General features: G+C 42.1%; 1 protein-coding gene across 5 annotated transcripts in view; it reads left to right on the top strand.

Annotated features, from left to right (window-relative positions):
• SUPT3H (SPT3 homolog, SAGA and STAGA complex component) overlaps positions 1-18,373 on the top strand; it is a 465,528-nt gene that overhangs the window by 234,875 nt on the left and 212,280 nt on the right. For 4 of the 5 annotated variants that reach the window (XM_074947470.1, XM_074947468.1, XM_074947469.1 and 1 more), the window contains one exon: positions 15,983-16,067. The exons of the other annotated variant lie outside the window; for it this stretch is intronic. In XM_074947470.1, the coding sequence (XP_074803571.1) occupies positions 15,983-16,067 (85 nt within the window). The remainder of the gene's footprint in view (positions 1-15,982; positions 16,068-18,373) is intronic. 5 annotated transcript variants of the gene reach the window in all.

The following is an 18,373-nucleotide window of genomic DNA, read 5'->3' as shown; positions in this document are numbered from 1 at the left end:
TTTTGACCCCTCAAAAACAATTCTTGAGTGGGTCATATTTTATACAACTGTTTTATAGCAATATATTGAGAGGCAATTTGAGCTTGTGGTTGTAATATAACAAACATTTTTTGTTTTTTTAGTAGGCAAACACAGGACAGTATTAACACAACTAGCAATGGGTGGAACGTGATAGATAATATGCCCTTAGAAGTTGGGGACCAGCATGTAAAAACGTTGTACTAATGATAGGTTGTTTTTATTTGCATGCAATATTTGAATGACATGTATTTTTGTATTTTTCTGTGTTTGTTGTAAAAACTGAGTTACTTTGGTTTTTGATAATAAGTGATTAGTTAGATTGTGCTAATTTAGGCCAAGAATAACAGAGAAATTAACTGGGGTAGCGGTTATAATGCTTTGTGCTTTTTTTATTTTTGGTAAATAGTATGTGAGATTGTTAATATATAATTCACTGGCATTACATTTACATTTATTTATTGGGGGTTGGCTGATACTTGCATTTTTTAAAAAATATTGTTTTTTAGGATGTAATACATACACATTGTTGTACAAAACACACGTTATATTTGTTAGTTTGTTTTATATATATGTTTTTAATGAGGTATTTTTGCTACATGGTTTTGTGGTGACAGGTAGGGACAAGCATACCTATTTTTGAGGGCTTTATAACCCGGGGTAGCCAAAAGGATTTCATGGTTAATTTTGGGATCAGGCTCACTTTTTATATTTTTGTTTTTATAGATTGTTGGTGAGCAATTTTAATAATAATGTTATTTAATAACAAATTAGGCTTAACTATGCTGGAAACATACTGCATTTATTTATATTTGTTGTTTTAAAATGTGTTAATACCCTAACATTTTTAGATATTATTTAAAACATTTTCTGTTTAAGTGATGCTAAACTAAGAATTTGCATTTTAGTACATTTTATGGCCAAGGCAGTTTTATTTTTTAATTTTATTTGTTGTTTATATAGCAGCTAGGAGGTGGTGTTTAGCCACAGCAACATATTTTACTTTGCTTTTAGGCCATTCCTTTCTGCTTTCAGAAAGGGTGGCTGGCAGAATATGGTCAAATTATACACCAATACATTTAATACATGCTACATTATTATTTTTTATTTAAATTACTGTGTATAAAATACAAACATAAATTTTTACTAATACATGACCCCTTCCTTTCTTGGCCTGACACAATTTATCAGGCCAAATTGGGAGTAAACGAACAATGTGTTTTAATACTACTATATATAAATGTATACATCTAGGAACAAAGAATGTAGGCCAAACTCACAGGATTGGGGACTCTATCTTGGGAAGCAATGACCCAGAAAAAGATTTGGGGGATGTGGTGGATAATCAGCTGAATATGAGCTCCCAGTGTGACGCTGTGGCCAAAGAACTAATATCATCCTGGGATTAGGGGAGTCTTAAAAAGGAGTAGAGAGGTTATTTTACCTTGCTGTTTGGCTCTGGTTCGACTTCTGCTGGAATACTCTCTCCAGTTCTGGTGCCCACAATTTGGATTCTCCATCACTGACAACGTTTACATCAAGTTTGGAAATTTTTTGAAAAGATATTTTCTAGGGATTATTTGGGGAAAGTTCTGTGACCTATGCTAGACTAGATGCTCACAATGATACCTTAGAATCTATGAAGTTCCTTCTTACCATCCACCACTTGAGTCTGTGGGGTTTATTGTGCCTTGGGGAAAGACACATTAAGGAAAGTTGCTCCATCTCCAAGTCATTCAAGAACAGAAAGCAGGTGGCCAGAGACTTGAGCTTGAAGCAGCACCATATGGAGGAGGCCATGAGGCCCGCTTGGGCACTAGGGACCACCACAGATTGGCCCCCCAGAGAGCACCTGAGCCACTATGGGCTGGAGCTACACAACCAGATTACAGAGTAACAGCCGTGTTAGTCTGTATTCGCAAAAAGAAAAGGAGTACTTGTGGCACCTTAGAGATTGGTTAGTCTCTAAGGTGCCACAAGTACTCCTTTTCTTTTTACAACCAGATTAGGATTCCTTGCCAAGCAGGCAGAGATTCTTCTCCGGTGTCTGGTCCTCTGAGAAAAAGAAACCACAAAACGGATCAGGGCCTTTCCAGAGATGGGAGAGATTCCTCCTCGCCTTCTAAGAGGAGAGCAGACTGCCACTGGGAGTCTTCTGGGACATGAGATAGAGCTGGACCATCTGTGCGCTGTCTGGTACCAAAGTGAGACCAGACAGACACCGTACCATCAACTCTGGTACTCCAGTGCTGTGTCCATTAAGTCCAGTGCTGATGACAGTGGTGTTGGCACTGATGGTTTTCATACTGGCTATGTATCAGGTAGCAGCAAACTTACTGTGTGTTTCTGTTCCTGACTGTCCACCTACCCAAGAACATTCGACTGTGGTAGCTTCTTCTTTGATGTCCTTGTCACTGCCTGGACTGTTTTCAGACTAATCATTGTTGTTGGTACCATCGTCCAAATTGCCTCATACCCAGGGGGCAGGCTTGTAATCGACTTCTTGCTCAGTATTGAGGGATTTGCCAGTGCAGATACTATCGTGCGGTAGAATCTACATTGGTGGGTCTGGTACCAATTTCGTCCTCAGTACTGGTGCCTGCTTTGGTACCTAGAGTGAGTTCAGTGCCTGTACTGGTACTAAAAGTGCTGACTGCTGTACAATCATCTGTACTGATGAGACCTGTGTGTTGGGCTATGACTGACGCAGGGTGTTTACTTGCTACACCTGGAGTGGTTCCTCCATTACTGTCAGACTACCTGGAAGGGTCTTCAGAATTGAGTTTGGAGACATCTCCCTCTTCTTCACGTTTGCAGTACTACTCTCAAACGTCGTCAAGACCTCTTGGGGAATCACCATCAGTACCGGGATCAGTACTGCTTTTGCAATAGGGATAAAGGTTTATGGCCCGGATCCTACTGGCCACAAAGCCATACTCCTATCAACAGTGGCCTCCTTGAGATCCCTGACAGGGTCTTCATTCGGTGAGTCCCTGGTCTTCTGCTCCATCCAAGGAGAGGTCACCCATTCCCTTGGCAGTCTCCACTCCTGAGCAGCTGTGCTGCATCCACAGACTGAGGTGGCTCCCTCTGAGTTGGTGCAACCGGACCCCTTGTTACAGTCACATGTGTTGCCATAGGAGATTCCGTTGGTCCCACTTGATGTTACAGTGCTGGGTTCTTCATGTCCAGTGCCTGAGGATTTTAAATCATATTAAGATCTCCTGAAATGAATGGTGTTGACCTTGGGTGTTCAGGCTGAGTTTGTTGAGTGGATGTTCTTCAGTCCTCATCTCCTGGCCGAATTTCTCTTTCTGTAATGAAGTGATATTAGAGACTGCCATATCTCTGTGGAAAACCCCAACATCTTTAATGCCCATGGCAAGGCCTACTGATAATAGGTATTCATAGAATCATAGAATATCAGGGTTGGAAGGGACCCCAGAAGGTCATCTAGTCCAACCCCCTGCTCGAAGCAGGACCAATTCCCAGTTAAATCATCCCAGCCAGGGCTTTGTCAAGCCTGACCTTAAAAACCTCTAAGGAAGGAGATTCTACCACCTCCCTAGGTAACGCATTCCAGTGTTTCACCACCCTCTTAGTGAAAAAGTTTTTCCTAATATCCAATCTAAACCTCCCCCATTGCAACTTGAGACCATTACTCCTCGTTCTGTCATCTGCTACCATTGAGAACAGTCTAGAGCCATCCTCTTTGGAACCCCCTTTCAGGTAGTTGAAAGCAGCTATCAAATCCCCCCTCATTCTTCTCTTCTGCAGACTAAACAATCCCAGCTCCCTCAGCCTCTCTTCATAAGTCATGTGCTCTAGACCCCTAATCATTTTTGTTGCCCTTTGCTGGACTCTCTCCAATTTATCCACATCCTTCTTGTAGTGTGGGGCCCAAAACTGGACACAGTACTCCAGATGAGGCCTCACCAGTGTCGAATAGAGGGGAACGATCACATCCCTCGATCTGCTCGCTATGCCCCTACTTATACATCCCAAAATGCCATTGGCCTTCTTGGCAACAAGGGCACACTGTTGACTCATATCCAGCTTCTCGTCCACTGTCACCCCTAGGTCCTTTTCCGCAGAACTGCTGCCTAGCCATTCGGTCCCTAGTCTGTAGCGGTGCATTGGATTCTTCCATCCTAAGTGCAGGACCCTGCACTTATCCTTATTGAACCTCATCAGATTTCTTTTGGCCCAATCCTCCAATTTGTCTAGGTCCTTCTGTATCCTATCCCTCCCCTCCAGCGTATCTACCACTCCTCCCAGTTTAGTATCATCTGCAAATTTGCTGAGAGTGCAATCCACACCATCCTCCAGATCATTTATGAAGATATTGAACAAAACCGGCCCCAGGACCGACCCCTGGGGCACTCCACTTGACACCGGCTGCCAACTAGACATGGAGCCATTGATCACTACCCGTTGAGCCCGACAATCTAGCCAGCTTTCTACCCACCTTATAGTGCATTCATCTAGCCCATACTTCCTTAACTTGCTGACAAGAATACTGTGGGAGACCGTGTCAAAAGCTTTGCTAAATTCAAGAAACAATACATCCACTGCTTTCCCTTCATCCACAGAACCAGTAATCTCATCATAAAAGGCGATTAGATTAGTCAGGCATGACCTTCCCTTGGTGAATCCATGCTGACTGTTCCTGATCACTTTCCTCTCATGTAAGTGCTTCAGGATTGATTCTTTGAGGACCTGCTCCATGATTTTTCCAGGGACTGAGGTGAGGCTGACTGGCCTGTAGTTCCCAGGATCCTCCTTCTTCCCTTTTTTAAAGATTGGCACTACATTAGCCTTTTTCCAGTCATCCGGGACTTCCCCCGTTCGCCACGAGTTTTCAAAGATAATGGCCAAGGGCTCTGCAATCACAGCCGCCAATTCCTTCAGCACTCTTCAGCATTATGTCCCTGTAGAAGGTTTTGAGTATTTTGTCTCATATCCACCTTCTAATTCGCTTATTGTGATGGCAGCAAACAAGAGATTATGGCAGGGGAGATATAAATCCACACAAAAAGACAGAGTCTAAGAGTTTAGACCTGATGGGGAGAGGTATTCAACCTCTTCATTACAAATATGCATTGCAAACCAGCAGGCTCCGTTATCTAAGTGTGACCTTGTGAATTGGGGTGCTGTGCAAGTTTATGGATAAATTGCCAGAATCCTCTAGGGAAGAGTTTAAGGCATTCATTGCAGAAGGTCATTTGGTGGCAAAGACGTCTTTGCAGTCAGCAGTGGACATGGCAGATACTTCATCCACACCTATGGCCTCAGGTCATCATTCTCAGAAGGGCCTCATGGTTACAGAACTCCAGCATATCTCCTGAGGTCCAACAGAGCACAGAGAACTTACCTTTTCATGTTCGGTTTTTATTTTCGGAGAAAACTGATGAGACATTGCATTATTTTAAGGGCTCTCATGCTATTCTGCAGTCATTGGGGGTTTATACCCAGGCCACAAATGCATCATTATGGAAGTCAGCAACAACACCAGCAATATCCTTCTCCAGCCAGGACTCTAGGTAATGATACATCCACAAAGGCTGGGGTATGCCTCTAAAGTCACTGAAGTTTCAGGGTCTGTAGTCAGAACAGGAAGCTTCACTCCGAATCAATGGTCTAGAGCTTCAAGCCATTTACGATGCATGCAAGGCCTTTTGATCTCAAATCGGGGGTACAGTCGTTCACATACTTACCAGCAGTGCCAAAATAGTGTTTTATGTGAACAAGCAGGGTGACCTCATTCCAACCAACTTTGCCAGGAAGCAATAAATTTTTGGCATCTTTGCTTCAAGAAGGACATTAGCCCCTACAGCGGTACACTTACCTGGTGTTCAGAATCGGTTAGTAATACATATTATGTCAAGTGGAAGTATTTTTCTGTTTGGTCTCTAGCTCGGGGAATCCAGCTGAAGCCAGTATGCATTCAGGACATTTTGGATTATCTGTTGCATTTTAAATCCTCAGGTCTCTCTCTCAACTCCTTGAGGGTCTGCTTAGTGGTGATATCAACATTTCAGCCACAGTTTCAAGGGAACTCAGTTTTTTTCTAACTCTCTGGTGGATAGATTTTTAAAAGGGAATGTCCATCTCTTCCCTCCTTTTAAAGAAACAGCAGCCTGGGTCCTCTCTTGAGCCCTTGGCAACCTGCTCTCTGTGCTTCTTTGCCGAAAGACAGCTTTTCTTGTAGCCATAATTTATGCAAGGTGGGTGAGTGTGTTGCAGGCTCTCATGGCAGGATCTCCATATATGCAATTTGTCATGCCTAAGATGGCCCTAAGGCTGGATCCAAAATTTTTGTCTAAAATAGTTTCATAATTTCACCTTAACCAAACTATATATTTGTGTGTATTCTTTCCTATACCACATCTGAATACAGAGGAACCCTGCCTTCATACATTGGAGGTGAGATGACGTTTGGCATTCTACTTGGAGAGGACTGAATTGTTTTGTCATTCAGCTCAACTCTTTGTCTTTTTTGTGTGTATCAAGTGAAGAGTCAGGTGGTTTCCGCACAGATGATCTCCAGGTGTATTACTTCCTGTATTACAGCAGCATATGGATTAGCTCAGTCTACACCTCTACAAAAACTGGTGGTTCGTTCAGCCGCTTCGGTCACATTCCTCAATGATGTTGCTATATTAGACATTTCCTGAGCAGCTTCCTGGTCTTCAGTGTGTATTTACCAAGCGTTATGCTATTATGACTGCATCTAGATCAGACAGATACAAACTTTGGGAAGGCAGTTTTGCAATCATTCTTTAGGTAGACTTCAAGCCCCACTTCGTTCAGGTACTGCTTGTGAGTGACCTGAGTTGAATACATATCTCCAACCACTCGAAGAAAAAAAAAAAAAGTTACTTACCTGTACTTTAAGTATTGTTCTTTGACATGTGGGAGCCGGGATTATTCCATGACCCATCCTTTGTCTCCTCTGTATTGGAACAGCCTTGGATTCCAGTGTGAAGGAACTCAGGGGGATCAGGGTAGCACTGCTGTTTTCTAGCCATCAGAGGGGCTACAGGGCAAAACGGCGTGAGCAACTCCCCGGTGGTTACTGCTAAGCAAAGTTATCTGATTTTGATGCGCTGACCGCATGCATGCCTGAGTGGAATACATATCTCAATGAACAATAGTTACTATACAGGTAAGTAACCGTTTTTTCCTGGTGTTGAAGCTGCTGCAGATGACTTTGCATGGCTACATACACCTCATCCCTCCCATTCCACTGGTTCCTCATGTTTTAGATGGCTTCAGAATCTACATGTTGGGTAGCTCTATTACTAAAAGCACTTCTGTGGTTTCCCATGGATTTTTGCCTATTTTTATGCCCTGGTGGCTGTATATAAACTTATCTGTGAAGGTCAGATGCCCACAGGCCACTCCACAAGTAGACAGAAAATAAATATAATGGAATAAATACATAAAGAGAAGGTGAGGTTTGGGGACTCCTGTGAGACGTTGGTCCGTAAACCAATCGAGCATACCAGAAAATATTCTTTATCCATGTCTATAGATGTCCAGGTGTTTCTTCCTGAAGTTGACTTTTATGACCCCATGGCATGGACTCTTACTTGGAATGTGGCATGATATTTCATTAATGTGCCATGATATTTCATGGATGCAGTGGGTTGGCGGGACATTGACACCATTTGATATACCTGGAGGTATCATGACATGGGCAGAGATAGAATGGAAAGCAAATGGAAGCAAAGCTGAAAGTAAATAAACAGCTGCTGCAGTCTTTCCGCACACCACAATTATTTTTATCCTCCAGTGAAAACCTTTTGAACTGATAATCTTGTTGCACCCAGACTTACAGTTTTTAAAAAAGCTCCTTGAAATGAGGTTATCTAAGAAGGTTTTCTTGTATGGAATGTATAATGGTTAGGTGGACAGTAAATGTGTTTTATTTAACAAATCTTTTCTTTTATCAGGTAAGTGTTCTATGGCAGTGGTTTTCAAACTTTTATTCTGGAGACCCAGTTGAAGAAAATTGTGGATGTCCATGTCCCAACGGAGCTGGGGATGTGGGATGTGTGTGTGGGGGTGGGGGGCTCAGGGCTGGGGCAGAGGGTTGGGGTACAGAGGTGAGAGCTTTGGGGTGGGGCAAGGAATGAGGGGTTCAGTTGCGTGAGGGGGCTCTGGGCTGGGGCTTGGGGTTCAGGAGGGGGTCTGGGCTGGGGGTGCAGGCTCTGCGGTGGGGCCAGGGATGAGGGGTTTGGGGTGCAGGAGTGGGCTCCGGGTTTGGGGGGGCTTAGGGCTGTGACGGGGTTGGGGTGTGGGAGAGGGTCAGGGCTCTGGGCTGGGGGTGCAGACTCTGGGGTAGGGCCAGGGATGAGGGGTTTGAGGTGCAGGAGCGGGCTCCGGGTTTGGGGTGGGATTGGGGTACGGGGTTGAGACACAGGCTTACCTCGGGCGGCTCCCAGTCTGCAGTGCAGCAGGGGTGCAGAGGCAGGCTTCCTGCCTGTCCTGGCACCTCAGATCGTGCTGCGACCCGGAAGCAGCCAGCGGCAGGTCCGGCTCCTATGCGGCTCTTGCCTGCAGGCACCGCCCCCCCAGTTTCCAGCCAATGGGAGTGCAGAGCCAGTGTTCGGGGCGGGGGCAGCGCGTGGAGCCCCATGGCCCCCCCGCTTAGGAGCTGGACCTGGTGCTGGCCGCTTCCGGGGTGCAGCATGGTATCAGAACAGGTAGGGGCTAGCCTGCCTTAGCCGGACAGCACCGCCGACGGGAATTTTAACGGCATGGTCGGCGGTGCTGACCGGAGCCGCCGTGACCCAGTGCCTTCCACAGTTTGAAAACCACTGTTCTATGGCATTTTACCATTTGGTACACTGACTGTGTGTGTGTGTCTGTCTGTCTATCTATCTAGTTTATTCTTTCTTTGGAATTCACTTACAAGTCCGCACTGTATTTTTGTACAAATTTTGGTTTGGGGCACAGGGAAAATGGTTCATTCTTTAACCAGGGAGAGTGTTCTTTTAAGTGCTGTCTACTGCACCATTTAAAAAAAACAACAATAGCCCATAGGAAATGAAACACACAAAGTGATATTAAACAAAGTCTGATTTCAACCCCAGAAGCAACGACACTGAGTTATTTTTGTTCTGTCTCTCCTCTACCCACCAGCTAGCCCTTAGTTTGGTGAACCCTTCCTCCCCCCACTCCAGGTTTTAGTTTACTGCTTGTTCAAATACAACAGCATAAATGAAGCAAGGAATCAAAGCCTTAACTTCTCAATGTTCATGTATTTGTCAGTTTCATGTCAGAAGCATAACATTATCCCAGGAAATAGGAAGGGTCAGAGACATTCCTGTTTGACATAGAAAAGATTGTTATTAATTAAACGGAATCAAGAGGATAATAGGGTAAAGGACAAACTATAAAATATCATGAGCAATTATTCAGGTTTCATGGGGTTTTTTTGTTTTTGTTTTTCAGTAGCTTGAAAATCCACTGTACATTTCAGAGAAAGAGGAAGCGGCTGTGGGTACATGTGGTGGTTTTTACTTCTTTTTGCAGAAACCACCATGCCAATATCTAGCTTTCTGTGTGTGGGGAAAGAAGTTGGCAACAGTAACGTGGGAAAAACTGAAGAGAAACTGAGATCCAAATAACTTTCAAACATTCAAAGAGAGAGCAAGAGTGTGTGTGTGTATGTATAGCGGTGAATCTGCTTTTAGATATCTCTAGTTAATGGTCAAATATGGAATTTTAGCAATTAAATTTGATATATCCTCTTGCAAATCTGAACGGAGCAAAAAAGATTTGGGGCAAAATTCACCTCTCAGATCTGTGTATTGGAACTTGTCTCTGCTATTTCTTTACTTTGCATATGTGTGGAGCTGTCAGTTACATCAGTGGGAGATCTGTGCGTTCAGGATAGCACAGTATCTCAGTGGAGAGCCAATGCTCTAATCAGAGAGCAGATTTTTGCCCTCTTTTTTTGTTTTCAGAAAAACTGTCCATTTATTAATATATTTATATAATATAGACCATGGTTTGCTGCATCCAAATTTTTAATAAGTTAGTAGCCAGCCATTTATTTGCGCTGTTCCAAATTTGGTTTTGTGTCTTTTAAAGCCTTAGGAACAAAGGCAAATAATTTTAAATTTTAAAATATCAGTATATAATGATGGTCAGTGTGTTCTGGTCATGACTGTGCTGAATCCTTTTAGTTTAGATACCGCATAGGCTAGTTAGGGCATATGTAAATGATTTGGATATTTGCAAAGAATTTGTGCTTTCATTACATACTGTATTTAATCATTTTAATAAAAACATTAATAGAATTACTGATAAATTTATGAATCCTAATATGTATAAGCAAATAGATTTAGGTTTGTGGATTACTTACTGTATGTCATGTCACAGAGCAATATGAACTTGAGTGATCTATTTTTATATACACTGTACACACTATCCCAATATTTACATTTAAAAATATATTTGATAGGACCATAATTTGACTGCTGTACTGTACTCCAAAACATCATAATAAGGTATCTGAAATTATAATTTAACATTTTATAGCCATTTACTCTGTCAGCTGGACTTCTGATAGGAACTGTATGAACACACAAGCTACATCACCACTGTGAGATAGGGATGTGATTTCCCCTGCTTTGTACACATACTCTCACTAGTTCACATTGAGCTAGCATGAGTATAAATAGCAATGTAGCTGCAGTAGCATGGGTGGAGGAAACAGAGGTATGGATTAGCCATGTTGAGTATGCTCCCTTCTGAAACCGCTAGATGTGAGCACATGACTATACATGTTACTTTACATGAGCCAGGGAATTGCACCCCTAGCTCGTACTGTAGCTGAAGTAAGAGAGAGTCCCTGCCCCAAAGAGCTTACAGTCTAAATAAACAAGAAAGGCAAAAGGTATGGAGTAAATTTAAAAAATCAGATAGGAAAGAGAGATCTGTTGGACGCTGTTTGAATGTGTTCTTCTTTGTTGTTCAAGCTACGAATGTATATTTTAAACCATTAGAATTTCAGTAGGTGTGCAGAAATGGTTAGGCCCATTTTTGTAGAAGAAAAGAAAAAGATCTTATTATGTACCTACTTTGCTGTTGTAATTCCGTAGCAAAGGAAATTAAGTTGCCCTGAAGTAGTCTTGGAAATCGTTTTGTTAGAATAGAGAAAGAGTGTATTTGTTAGGAAGCATCAATCCAGTATATTCAGTCGTCAATAAGATACTTGAGTTGAGGTTACAGGTAAAGAGTATTTTGGTGCATTAAGGTGCAGACATGTCTGCCATTATGAAACTACAATATAACATTTTATTTATTTGGGGCCATAATCTTCAAATAGAGTCCCTATGGGTGCTCAACCTCCCTGGCTAGAGATGGAACAATTAGCAGTCCATTCACGGATACTTTACTTCTTTAGAAATTTGTTCTTAGCTTGTTTTAATGTTTTTCTTCGTAATCTCATAGAGTTTCCATTAGTTTTTTCTCTTCCCCTGTTTTTAAAAAAAAAAAAAAAAGCCTTAAAAGTTTTTGCTTTACCCCTGCCCCCTTTTCCCTCCCCCGGACTGGGGATTGTCCCCAGTAAGGGGCATGCTGGGTTCTCCTGGGTTTGAGGTGCCTCTCCTGTAAGGAGTCCATTCTACTAAGAGATGGTCTTTCCCGCTATGTCATTCCCTTGGGGAGGGCCACGTTCCACAGAAGTGTACTTTCTGTCAGCAGCTGAAAACCAGATCCTGGAAAAAATGGGAATTGAAAGTAAAGCTGCTCCTCAAGGTAGGAGCTCTTCAGCCTGTGACTGACCCGTGCCCAGAGTCTCCCAGGTGACATCAGTCTTCTCTGCAGCGTTCTACTCTAAGGCTGGTGAACCAAGAAAAAAAATCATCGGATTCTTCACATAAGACCAAAAAGAGAGCTGTCAGCCCCGAACCAGCCAGAGGAAATTTCTGGCACATTCAGTCTCTTCATTAGCTATGGCACTGAAGGTGTCTAAGTATGGTACCCACAGATTGCGTGGGTCTGGTGCGACAGATACTGCTGGTATGCTTAAAGACCCTATGGGCACAGGCACCGAAGCAGCAGTACCGCTAGTGAGGGACAGAAGTGGAGACCATATCACCTCAAGGCAGACGGCATCAGTACGGATGTTCTCAGCACCGACGACTGTGAGCAGCAATCATCGGACTGTTATGTGAAGCCAAGATCTCCGACTCCCTCGGTACCACCGACACAATATTGGCAATCACTGATGGTACCGACTACAGTGGCACCACAGGAATTTAGATTCTCTAACGACCTCATGGTATCTGAAGTACCAGAGCCTCTTCTAATCGGTACCGGGGCCCCAGTGCCAGACACATCTTAAGCCCAAGAATCACCACCGGCACCAAGCCTTGCACCTCCGCTCTGTATTGGCTCCACCATTTTCCAGTGGAGAGTCAGATAGTGACCAGGAGGGGGTCCTCGCTCATTGCTCTTATCATGCTTACTCCTGCTATCAACCTGGGACTGCCCAGTCATACCCTCGGTCTGGACAACCCCTGTGGTATGACCAATCATGGGATCAACCACCCATGTTTTTTCCACCAGCCACTGGTCCTGTTTTGATCCATGGACAGCCTGTAGGCACGATGCCTCCTGGGCATCTAGTGTGACCCCAGGAGACTGCGAGGCATTCCCCCTCAGCCACCATCTCTAGAGCCTAAGAACCTCCTGAGGAGATCTTGGAGGAGCCAGGAGGTCAGACTAGAGGAGAGGATTACACCAATTACTAGCATCTCTTCTTCCTCTCCAGATAAGACAGAAATGCCCCCTCCACTGTCTATGGCAGATGATTTTAAAGTCTTCCAAGACCTGACTAAGGGTGGCAGATACCTTACAAGTATCTCTTGAGGAGGTTAAAAGACACTCACCATAAGCTTCTGGATATTCTTCTACTCCTCCTCCAGGATAGCCCTCCCCATTAACAAGGCACTTTTGGATCCAGCTAAGTTTATATGGCAAATGCCAGAATTCGCCACTCCGCCACGCAAACGGGTCGATAAAAAAATATTATGTATCTCCCAGGAATGAGGAATTTCTTTTTTCACACCCTCTGCTTAATTTCATTGTGATAGATGCAGTGTTATCATCCAGAACAGACTCAACTCTGAAGCCCCAACCTCTCCTTGGGGATACTGCTTGGGAGTTTCCTATAGTGGAGCACCCATAGGGGCGCTATCGAAAGAAGAAGAGGAAGTTACTCACCTTGTGCAGTAATGATGGTTCTTTGAGATGTGCCCCTCTGTGGGTGCTCCACAACCTGCCCTACTTCCCTCTACATTGGAGTTTTTGATAGGGACTCTGCGGTAGAGAAGGAACTAAGGGTGGTTCGCCCACGCAATGCTAATTAGCCTCGAGGCAGAGCATGAGGAGGCGATAGGAAATGGGAGGGTTAAATGGACACAGGAGATCTTGATAGCAATCAGAAGCACAGGGATCCACATACACCTACAGTGGAGCACACATAGGGACACACATCTCGAAGAACCATCATTACTGCGCAAGATGAGTGACTTCCTCTTCTACCACTTTGACTCTTCTCACGGTGAATAGTATCTTATTCCTCAAATAGCCCTGTTGTAGAAACTCAGTGTGACTAAGGAAGGCAGAATTTGGTCCATAAGAAACAATGTAAAGGGAGATTAGAAAATGTGCTAAGTCTTCCTTCATGTCTGCAATGATATATTATTGAAATGGCTTCTTTGTTTTGACATACATTTGGTATTATGAAGTTTTGACTGATCCAAGCAATAACCACTCTGTTGGAAGCATATTGGGATGAAAAGATTTAAAATCTAATCAAAGATTGAATAGAGAAGGAGCCAAAAGTAGAAGCTGAGATAACCAACAAGACTTGAAGAATAATGAGTGCCCATGACTTCTGTGTTTTCCTGAGAATCCTGGTGCTAAAATCATTGTTCTTTACAAGTTCTCATGATTATTTTGGACGATTGGAGTGTGCTTGTCAGATGTTACAGCTACTCAGTTTAGTTTGAAGCAAGAGATACTAATAAAGCTTTGTTGTAGATGCAGAGTATCTGTTGCCAGGTAGTAGTAGGCTATGGTACTGCACTTCATGCCAGGGAAGAAATTTCCATGTCTTATTTTATCTGGAAGGAGGAATTGAGGTGAGGGAAAAGTTCTTTAAGTTCCTTCTCACTCTTCAGCTCTTAAACCTACGTATAAAGAAAAGGAGTACTTGTGGCACCTTAGAGACTAACCAATTTATTTGAGCATAAGCCTTCGTGAGCTACAGCTCAAATAAATTGGTTAGTCTCTAAGGTGCCACAAGTACTCCTTTTCTTTTTGCGAATACAGACTAACACGGCTGCTACTCTGAAACCTATATATGTAAAGTAGGCAAGGGCTGAGTATTGCTACTTATTTTATAGTTGCACATTTCAGCATGTAATGTGGCTGATGTGTTAAAAATTTGCTTCTAAGTTGTGTGTATCATGCAGCAATGCAGTGAAGCTGCTGTTTTGTGTGGGAAGTTTTGTCACAGTGTTAGTGTAAGCGTGAGATGGTAAGCAGAGTCCCACAGTCAGAATCCTGGATACTTCAGTTCTACCTGAGGGTGGCTTGGACTTCCAACCTCAGGGTATTGGGAGAACAGAAGAGATGTTGGTCACCTTTTTCAAATAAATAGGATCCTATCTGACTTACATAATAGGGTAGAAATTGGCTAGCCTAATGATCCATTTTTCCCGTTTTATTCCACATGTTCTCTGATCTCCCCTGTTTGTTTGGGATTAAGAAGGCTGCTGGTGGTCTAGCCTGTGATTTGCAGATGATGCTGTTAAGAGTAAGAATAATTTGGTATTAGACTGAGGAGATCCATAATGTTTGGCCCCGACCTGCCATTTATTACAGATACCTGATTCAGAGAGAGATTTGGCCTGGTCCTAGTAATTGGATACTCTTCTTTTATGCCAGATCACATTAGAGATAGGATAGGGGCTGCACCTTACTTCAGTTCTTCCAATACATTGAGAGTCTTCCCAGTTTAATCACGTGAGTGCTGTGAACAATTCACTTCCTTTACCAAGAAGTGCTGTTGAATCAAAGTTAGGCTGACAACAAATATCCTTGTGCTGTGAAGATTTCTCTTTGGTTTTACCGGTATTTCACCTGAATCTTTGATTTCCTTCTTGTGTGTCTTTTTCTTTTCAAACCTACCACCACAACTGCTTCTGTAACTATTCCTGTTCTTGTCAATACTGTGCATTTTGAGACAGGGCTATGTACAGGGCATTGTAGGGCTGAATTATAAAGGTCATAAAAGAAAATTCACTTCACAACGCATCTGTAATAATTCCTAAAAATTCCTTTATTTTAATCCATAACAATTCCTTCTGAAAGCATGTGTTGCTTAGCATTTAGCTTTGGAAAAAGAAGACGTTAACATAAACATTTAATGTAAATATTTTGATGAGTGAAAACTGAAAAGGCCCTATGTCAATTTGTAAACAGAAGGGAAAATGATATCTTTACTGTTAAATACCATACTATGATGTGGCTGTAGCTGCTTCCTAGAAATTAAAGGTGATTAAGCCTATTAAATGAATCCCCTCCCTAACACAAGATTGATCTCTACAGTATATTTACTACAACTTGGGCTACTCTAGTTTTGTTCCTAGTAGTTGGACTTTCATATCTGCTCTTCAGTGGCCATTCCACTCTTGAATACATCTCACTGTGTTAGGATCTGTTTTTCTGATATTCATCCCCAGTGCTTTTTCTTAATTTAATCCAATTATTTTTATGTATACTTCCTTGTACCACACTAAACAATTCATCTTCAATTCACTAGAAGTTTAAATATGGGTGATTTTTTTCTTTTTGCTTGGTTTCATGTAAGGTTTGTGTTTTTGGTTTTTTTTCTTCCAGTTTGGTAGCCTTATGTGAAACAATTTTCTTTCAGGTTTTCCTTAGGGGATGTCCGGAGGCCCCTTCATGAAACAGCAGTATTAGTGGAAGATATCATTCATACGCAGCTGATTAATTTGGTAAGAATATCTTTAGTCTTTTGATTACAATATGTTCCTTGTGGGTACAATCTAATCTTTTCTGTAAGAATATTGAGAATGTTCTACCTCTCATTCTTAAGGCTATAATTATCATGTAGTGACTGTACTTAGAGAAAAGGAGGATTCCCTTTAGAATACGTGAATAACATTCCATCCATAAAAAGAAAAGGAGTACTTGTGGCACCTTAGAGACTAACAAATTTATTTATTCCATCCATGATAGTCTAGAGAAATCACTGCTGAGAAACACAAAGGTACTACCTTTGCCGACATGTTCAGTGTTAAGCTTCCAGATATGAAGGGTGTCAGGTCCAAGTGAGAACCCCTTTCCACCCACCCAGTAGGACTGCTGTGAAGGGAATCCAAGCCTCTGTGCTCTGGATCCCCTGGGGAGTTTTAAGCTTCTGGAGCCTGAACAGCGTCTAACCACTGCCCCAATCACAGTCTTGGTGTGCAGACCTACTATCTGGCACCCTCTTCCAGTGTTGGAACCTGCTCTCCAGTCTCCTAGCACCTCTAGACACAGTGCACACCTCTTTCCCAGAACTTCACCCCAAAGATATGAAACTTCTGGTTTACAGTTTAACTTTTTCAGATGCATTTAGTAGTTGTGATGCATATACACACATACACTTCGTACAGTTTAACACATTAATGCTCTTTTATCCTTAATCACGTAAGGAGAGTACAGTTCATACAAAACAATAAACACTATATATATGCCCTTGCCTCAGTTTCCTCACCACTCCAGGGCACTCTTTGGGCTGGGTCTGAGTCTGTTGGGTGGTCCAGAGTATTTGAGGCCATTTGGGCTCAGGAAAATGTGTAGGGCCCCCCTACCCCATGAGACGGCTACTTGCTTGTTGACCTCTTCTTCTGGAGCCCCTTACCCATGTCTGTGAACTTGCTTTCTCCTGCCCCATACTACTTCTTCCTGTCTGGTTCCCCTGTTCCTGTGTGGCTTTCTTCTGTCTTCTGGGTAACTTTCCATTGTTCCTGCCTTTCCCCTTCCCTTCAGCTAAAGTGGATTTTCAAGGCTTGAGCTACTTTTTAGCATAACCTTTTGTCAGGGTTAAGTACCATCATTAACCTTTAGTTCCCATTGTATTTGTCTGGGGTGTATGTGCTAAGGGTCTTGTCAGCAGAGATGGGTCCATGTACATATAGGCATTTATGATACAGCATTTTGTCATAATACAACTTTATAATTTCAGTCTCATGACTGTAGAGACATAGCCCTAGTTCAACACACAGGGCATATGGTTTGTTCCTGGTTCTGTGGTGCTGTGTAACTATATGTGTGTAATTCCAGACCCAGCTAAACTGGGGGTAAAACTGGTTGAAATTTTTCAAAGAACAAATTTTCAATTGAAAAATAGCCTTTTCCTTTTCAAAACTAAAAATTTCTCAATCTATTGACATTTTCATTTTTGTGTGATGTTTTAAAACAATTATCAAAAACATCAAAATGCTTGACATTTTTTGCTTACTGAATACTTAATGAAAAAATTATAATATTTTCAGGTAAAAAAAACAACAACAACTGACTTTATTAAAAACGGTGATCAAAAAGTTGTGTAAAACCAAAAAGGGCCTGTTTTGAATCCTGTGAAATTCAAGCAACTTTGAAATTTTGATTTTGTTTTTTTGTTAATTAAAAATAAAATTCAACCATGTCTACTGAAGACTTTATATTGAGAAATTGTTGTTTCAAACCAGGAAGAGAACCTCTTTTCCCCTGTATTTTGACACTTGGTGGTATTTACAAAACATTTAGGTATATTATTCTACTATGTGGCCCCCAAAATTGTGTAAGCATAGCAGGACAATTTTTAGACTTGTGAACATGCACCTGAATAATAGTGAACCTCACTACAAATTAATAATTTATGCTTTTTTATAGTTCATTTTAAAAAACTTCAATATTGGAGTTACAGGATTTGGTCTGAACCACATCATGAAGGATAAGATGAAATTCCCAATTTCAGTCCTATACCTATTAAGAAAAATCAGTTGTCGTTTTGACCTAACAACCATGTACATAATCATAATTTTTTTTTAAAGTTGTCTCCTTAATCAAACATAATTATGGCCACAGCTTTACTCTTCCTTTAGTGGCAATGGAATGAGGATTATTTGTTTTATTGCACTATTAATGCTTAGCTGAACTTTAGAGTAAAATTTGTGTTTGACAAAAATTTAACCTGTGGTCTTGCAGTCTTTTGAATAAATAAATAATGAATTCCTTTAGCTGGGTACTTAGTCGATGGCCATGACCCTAGGTT

This window comes from Natator depressus, chromosome 3 (genome assembly GCF_965152275.1).
Source record: "Natator depressus isolate rNatDep1 chromosome 3, rNatDep2.hap1, whole genome shotgun sequence".
Taxonomy (NCBI): domain Eukaryota; kingdom Metazoa; phylum Chordata; order Testudines; family Cheloniidae; genus Natator; species Natator depressus.
Note: the sequence above shows the minus strand (reverse complement) of the source record. Positions and strands in the feature narration are given on the sequence as shown.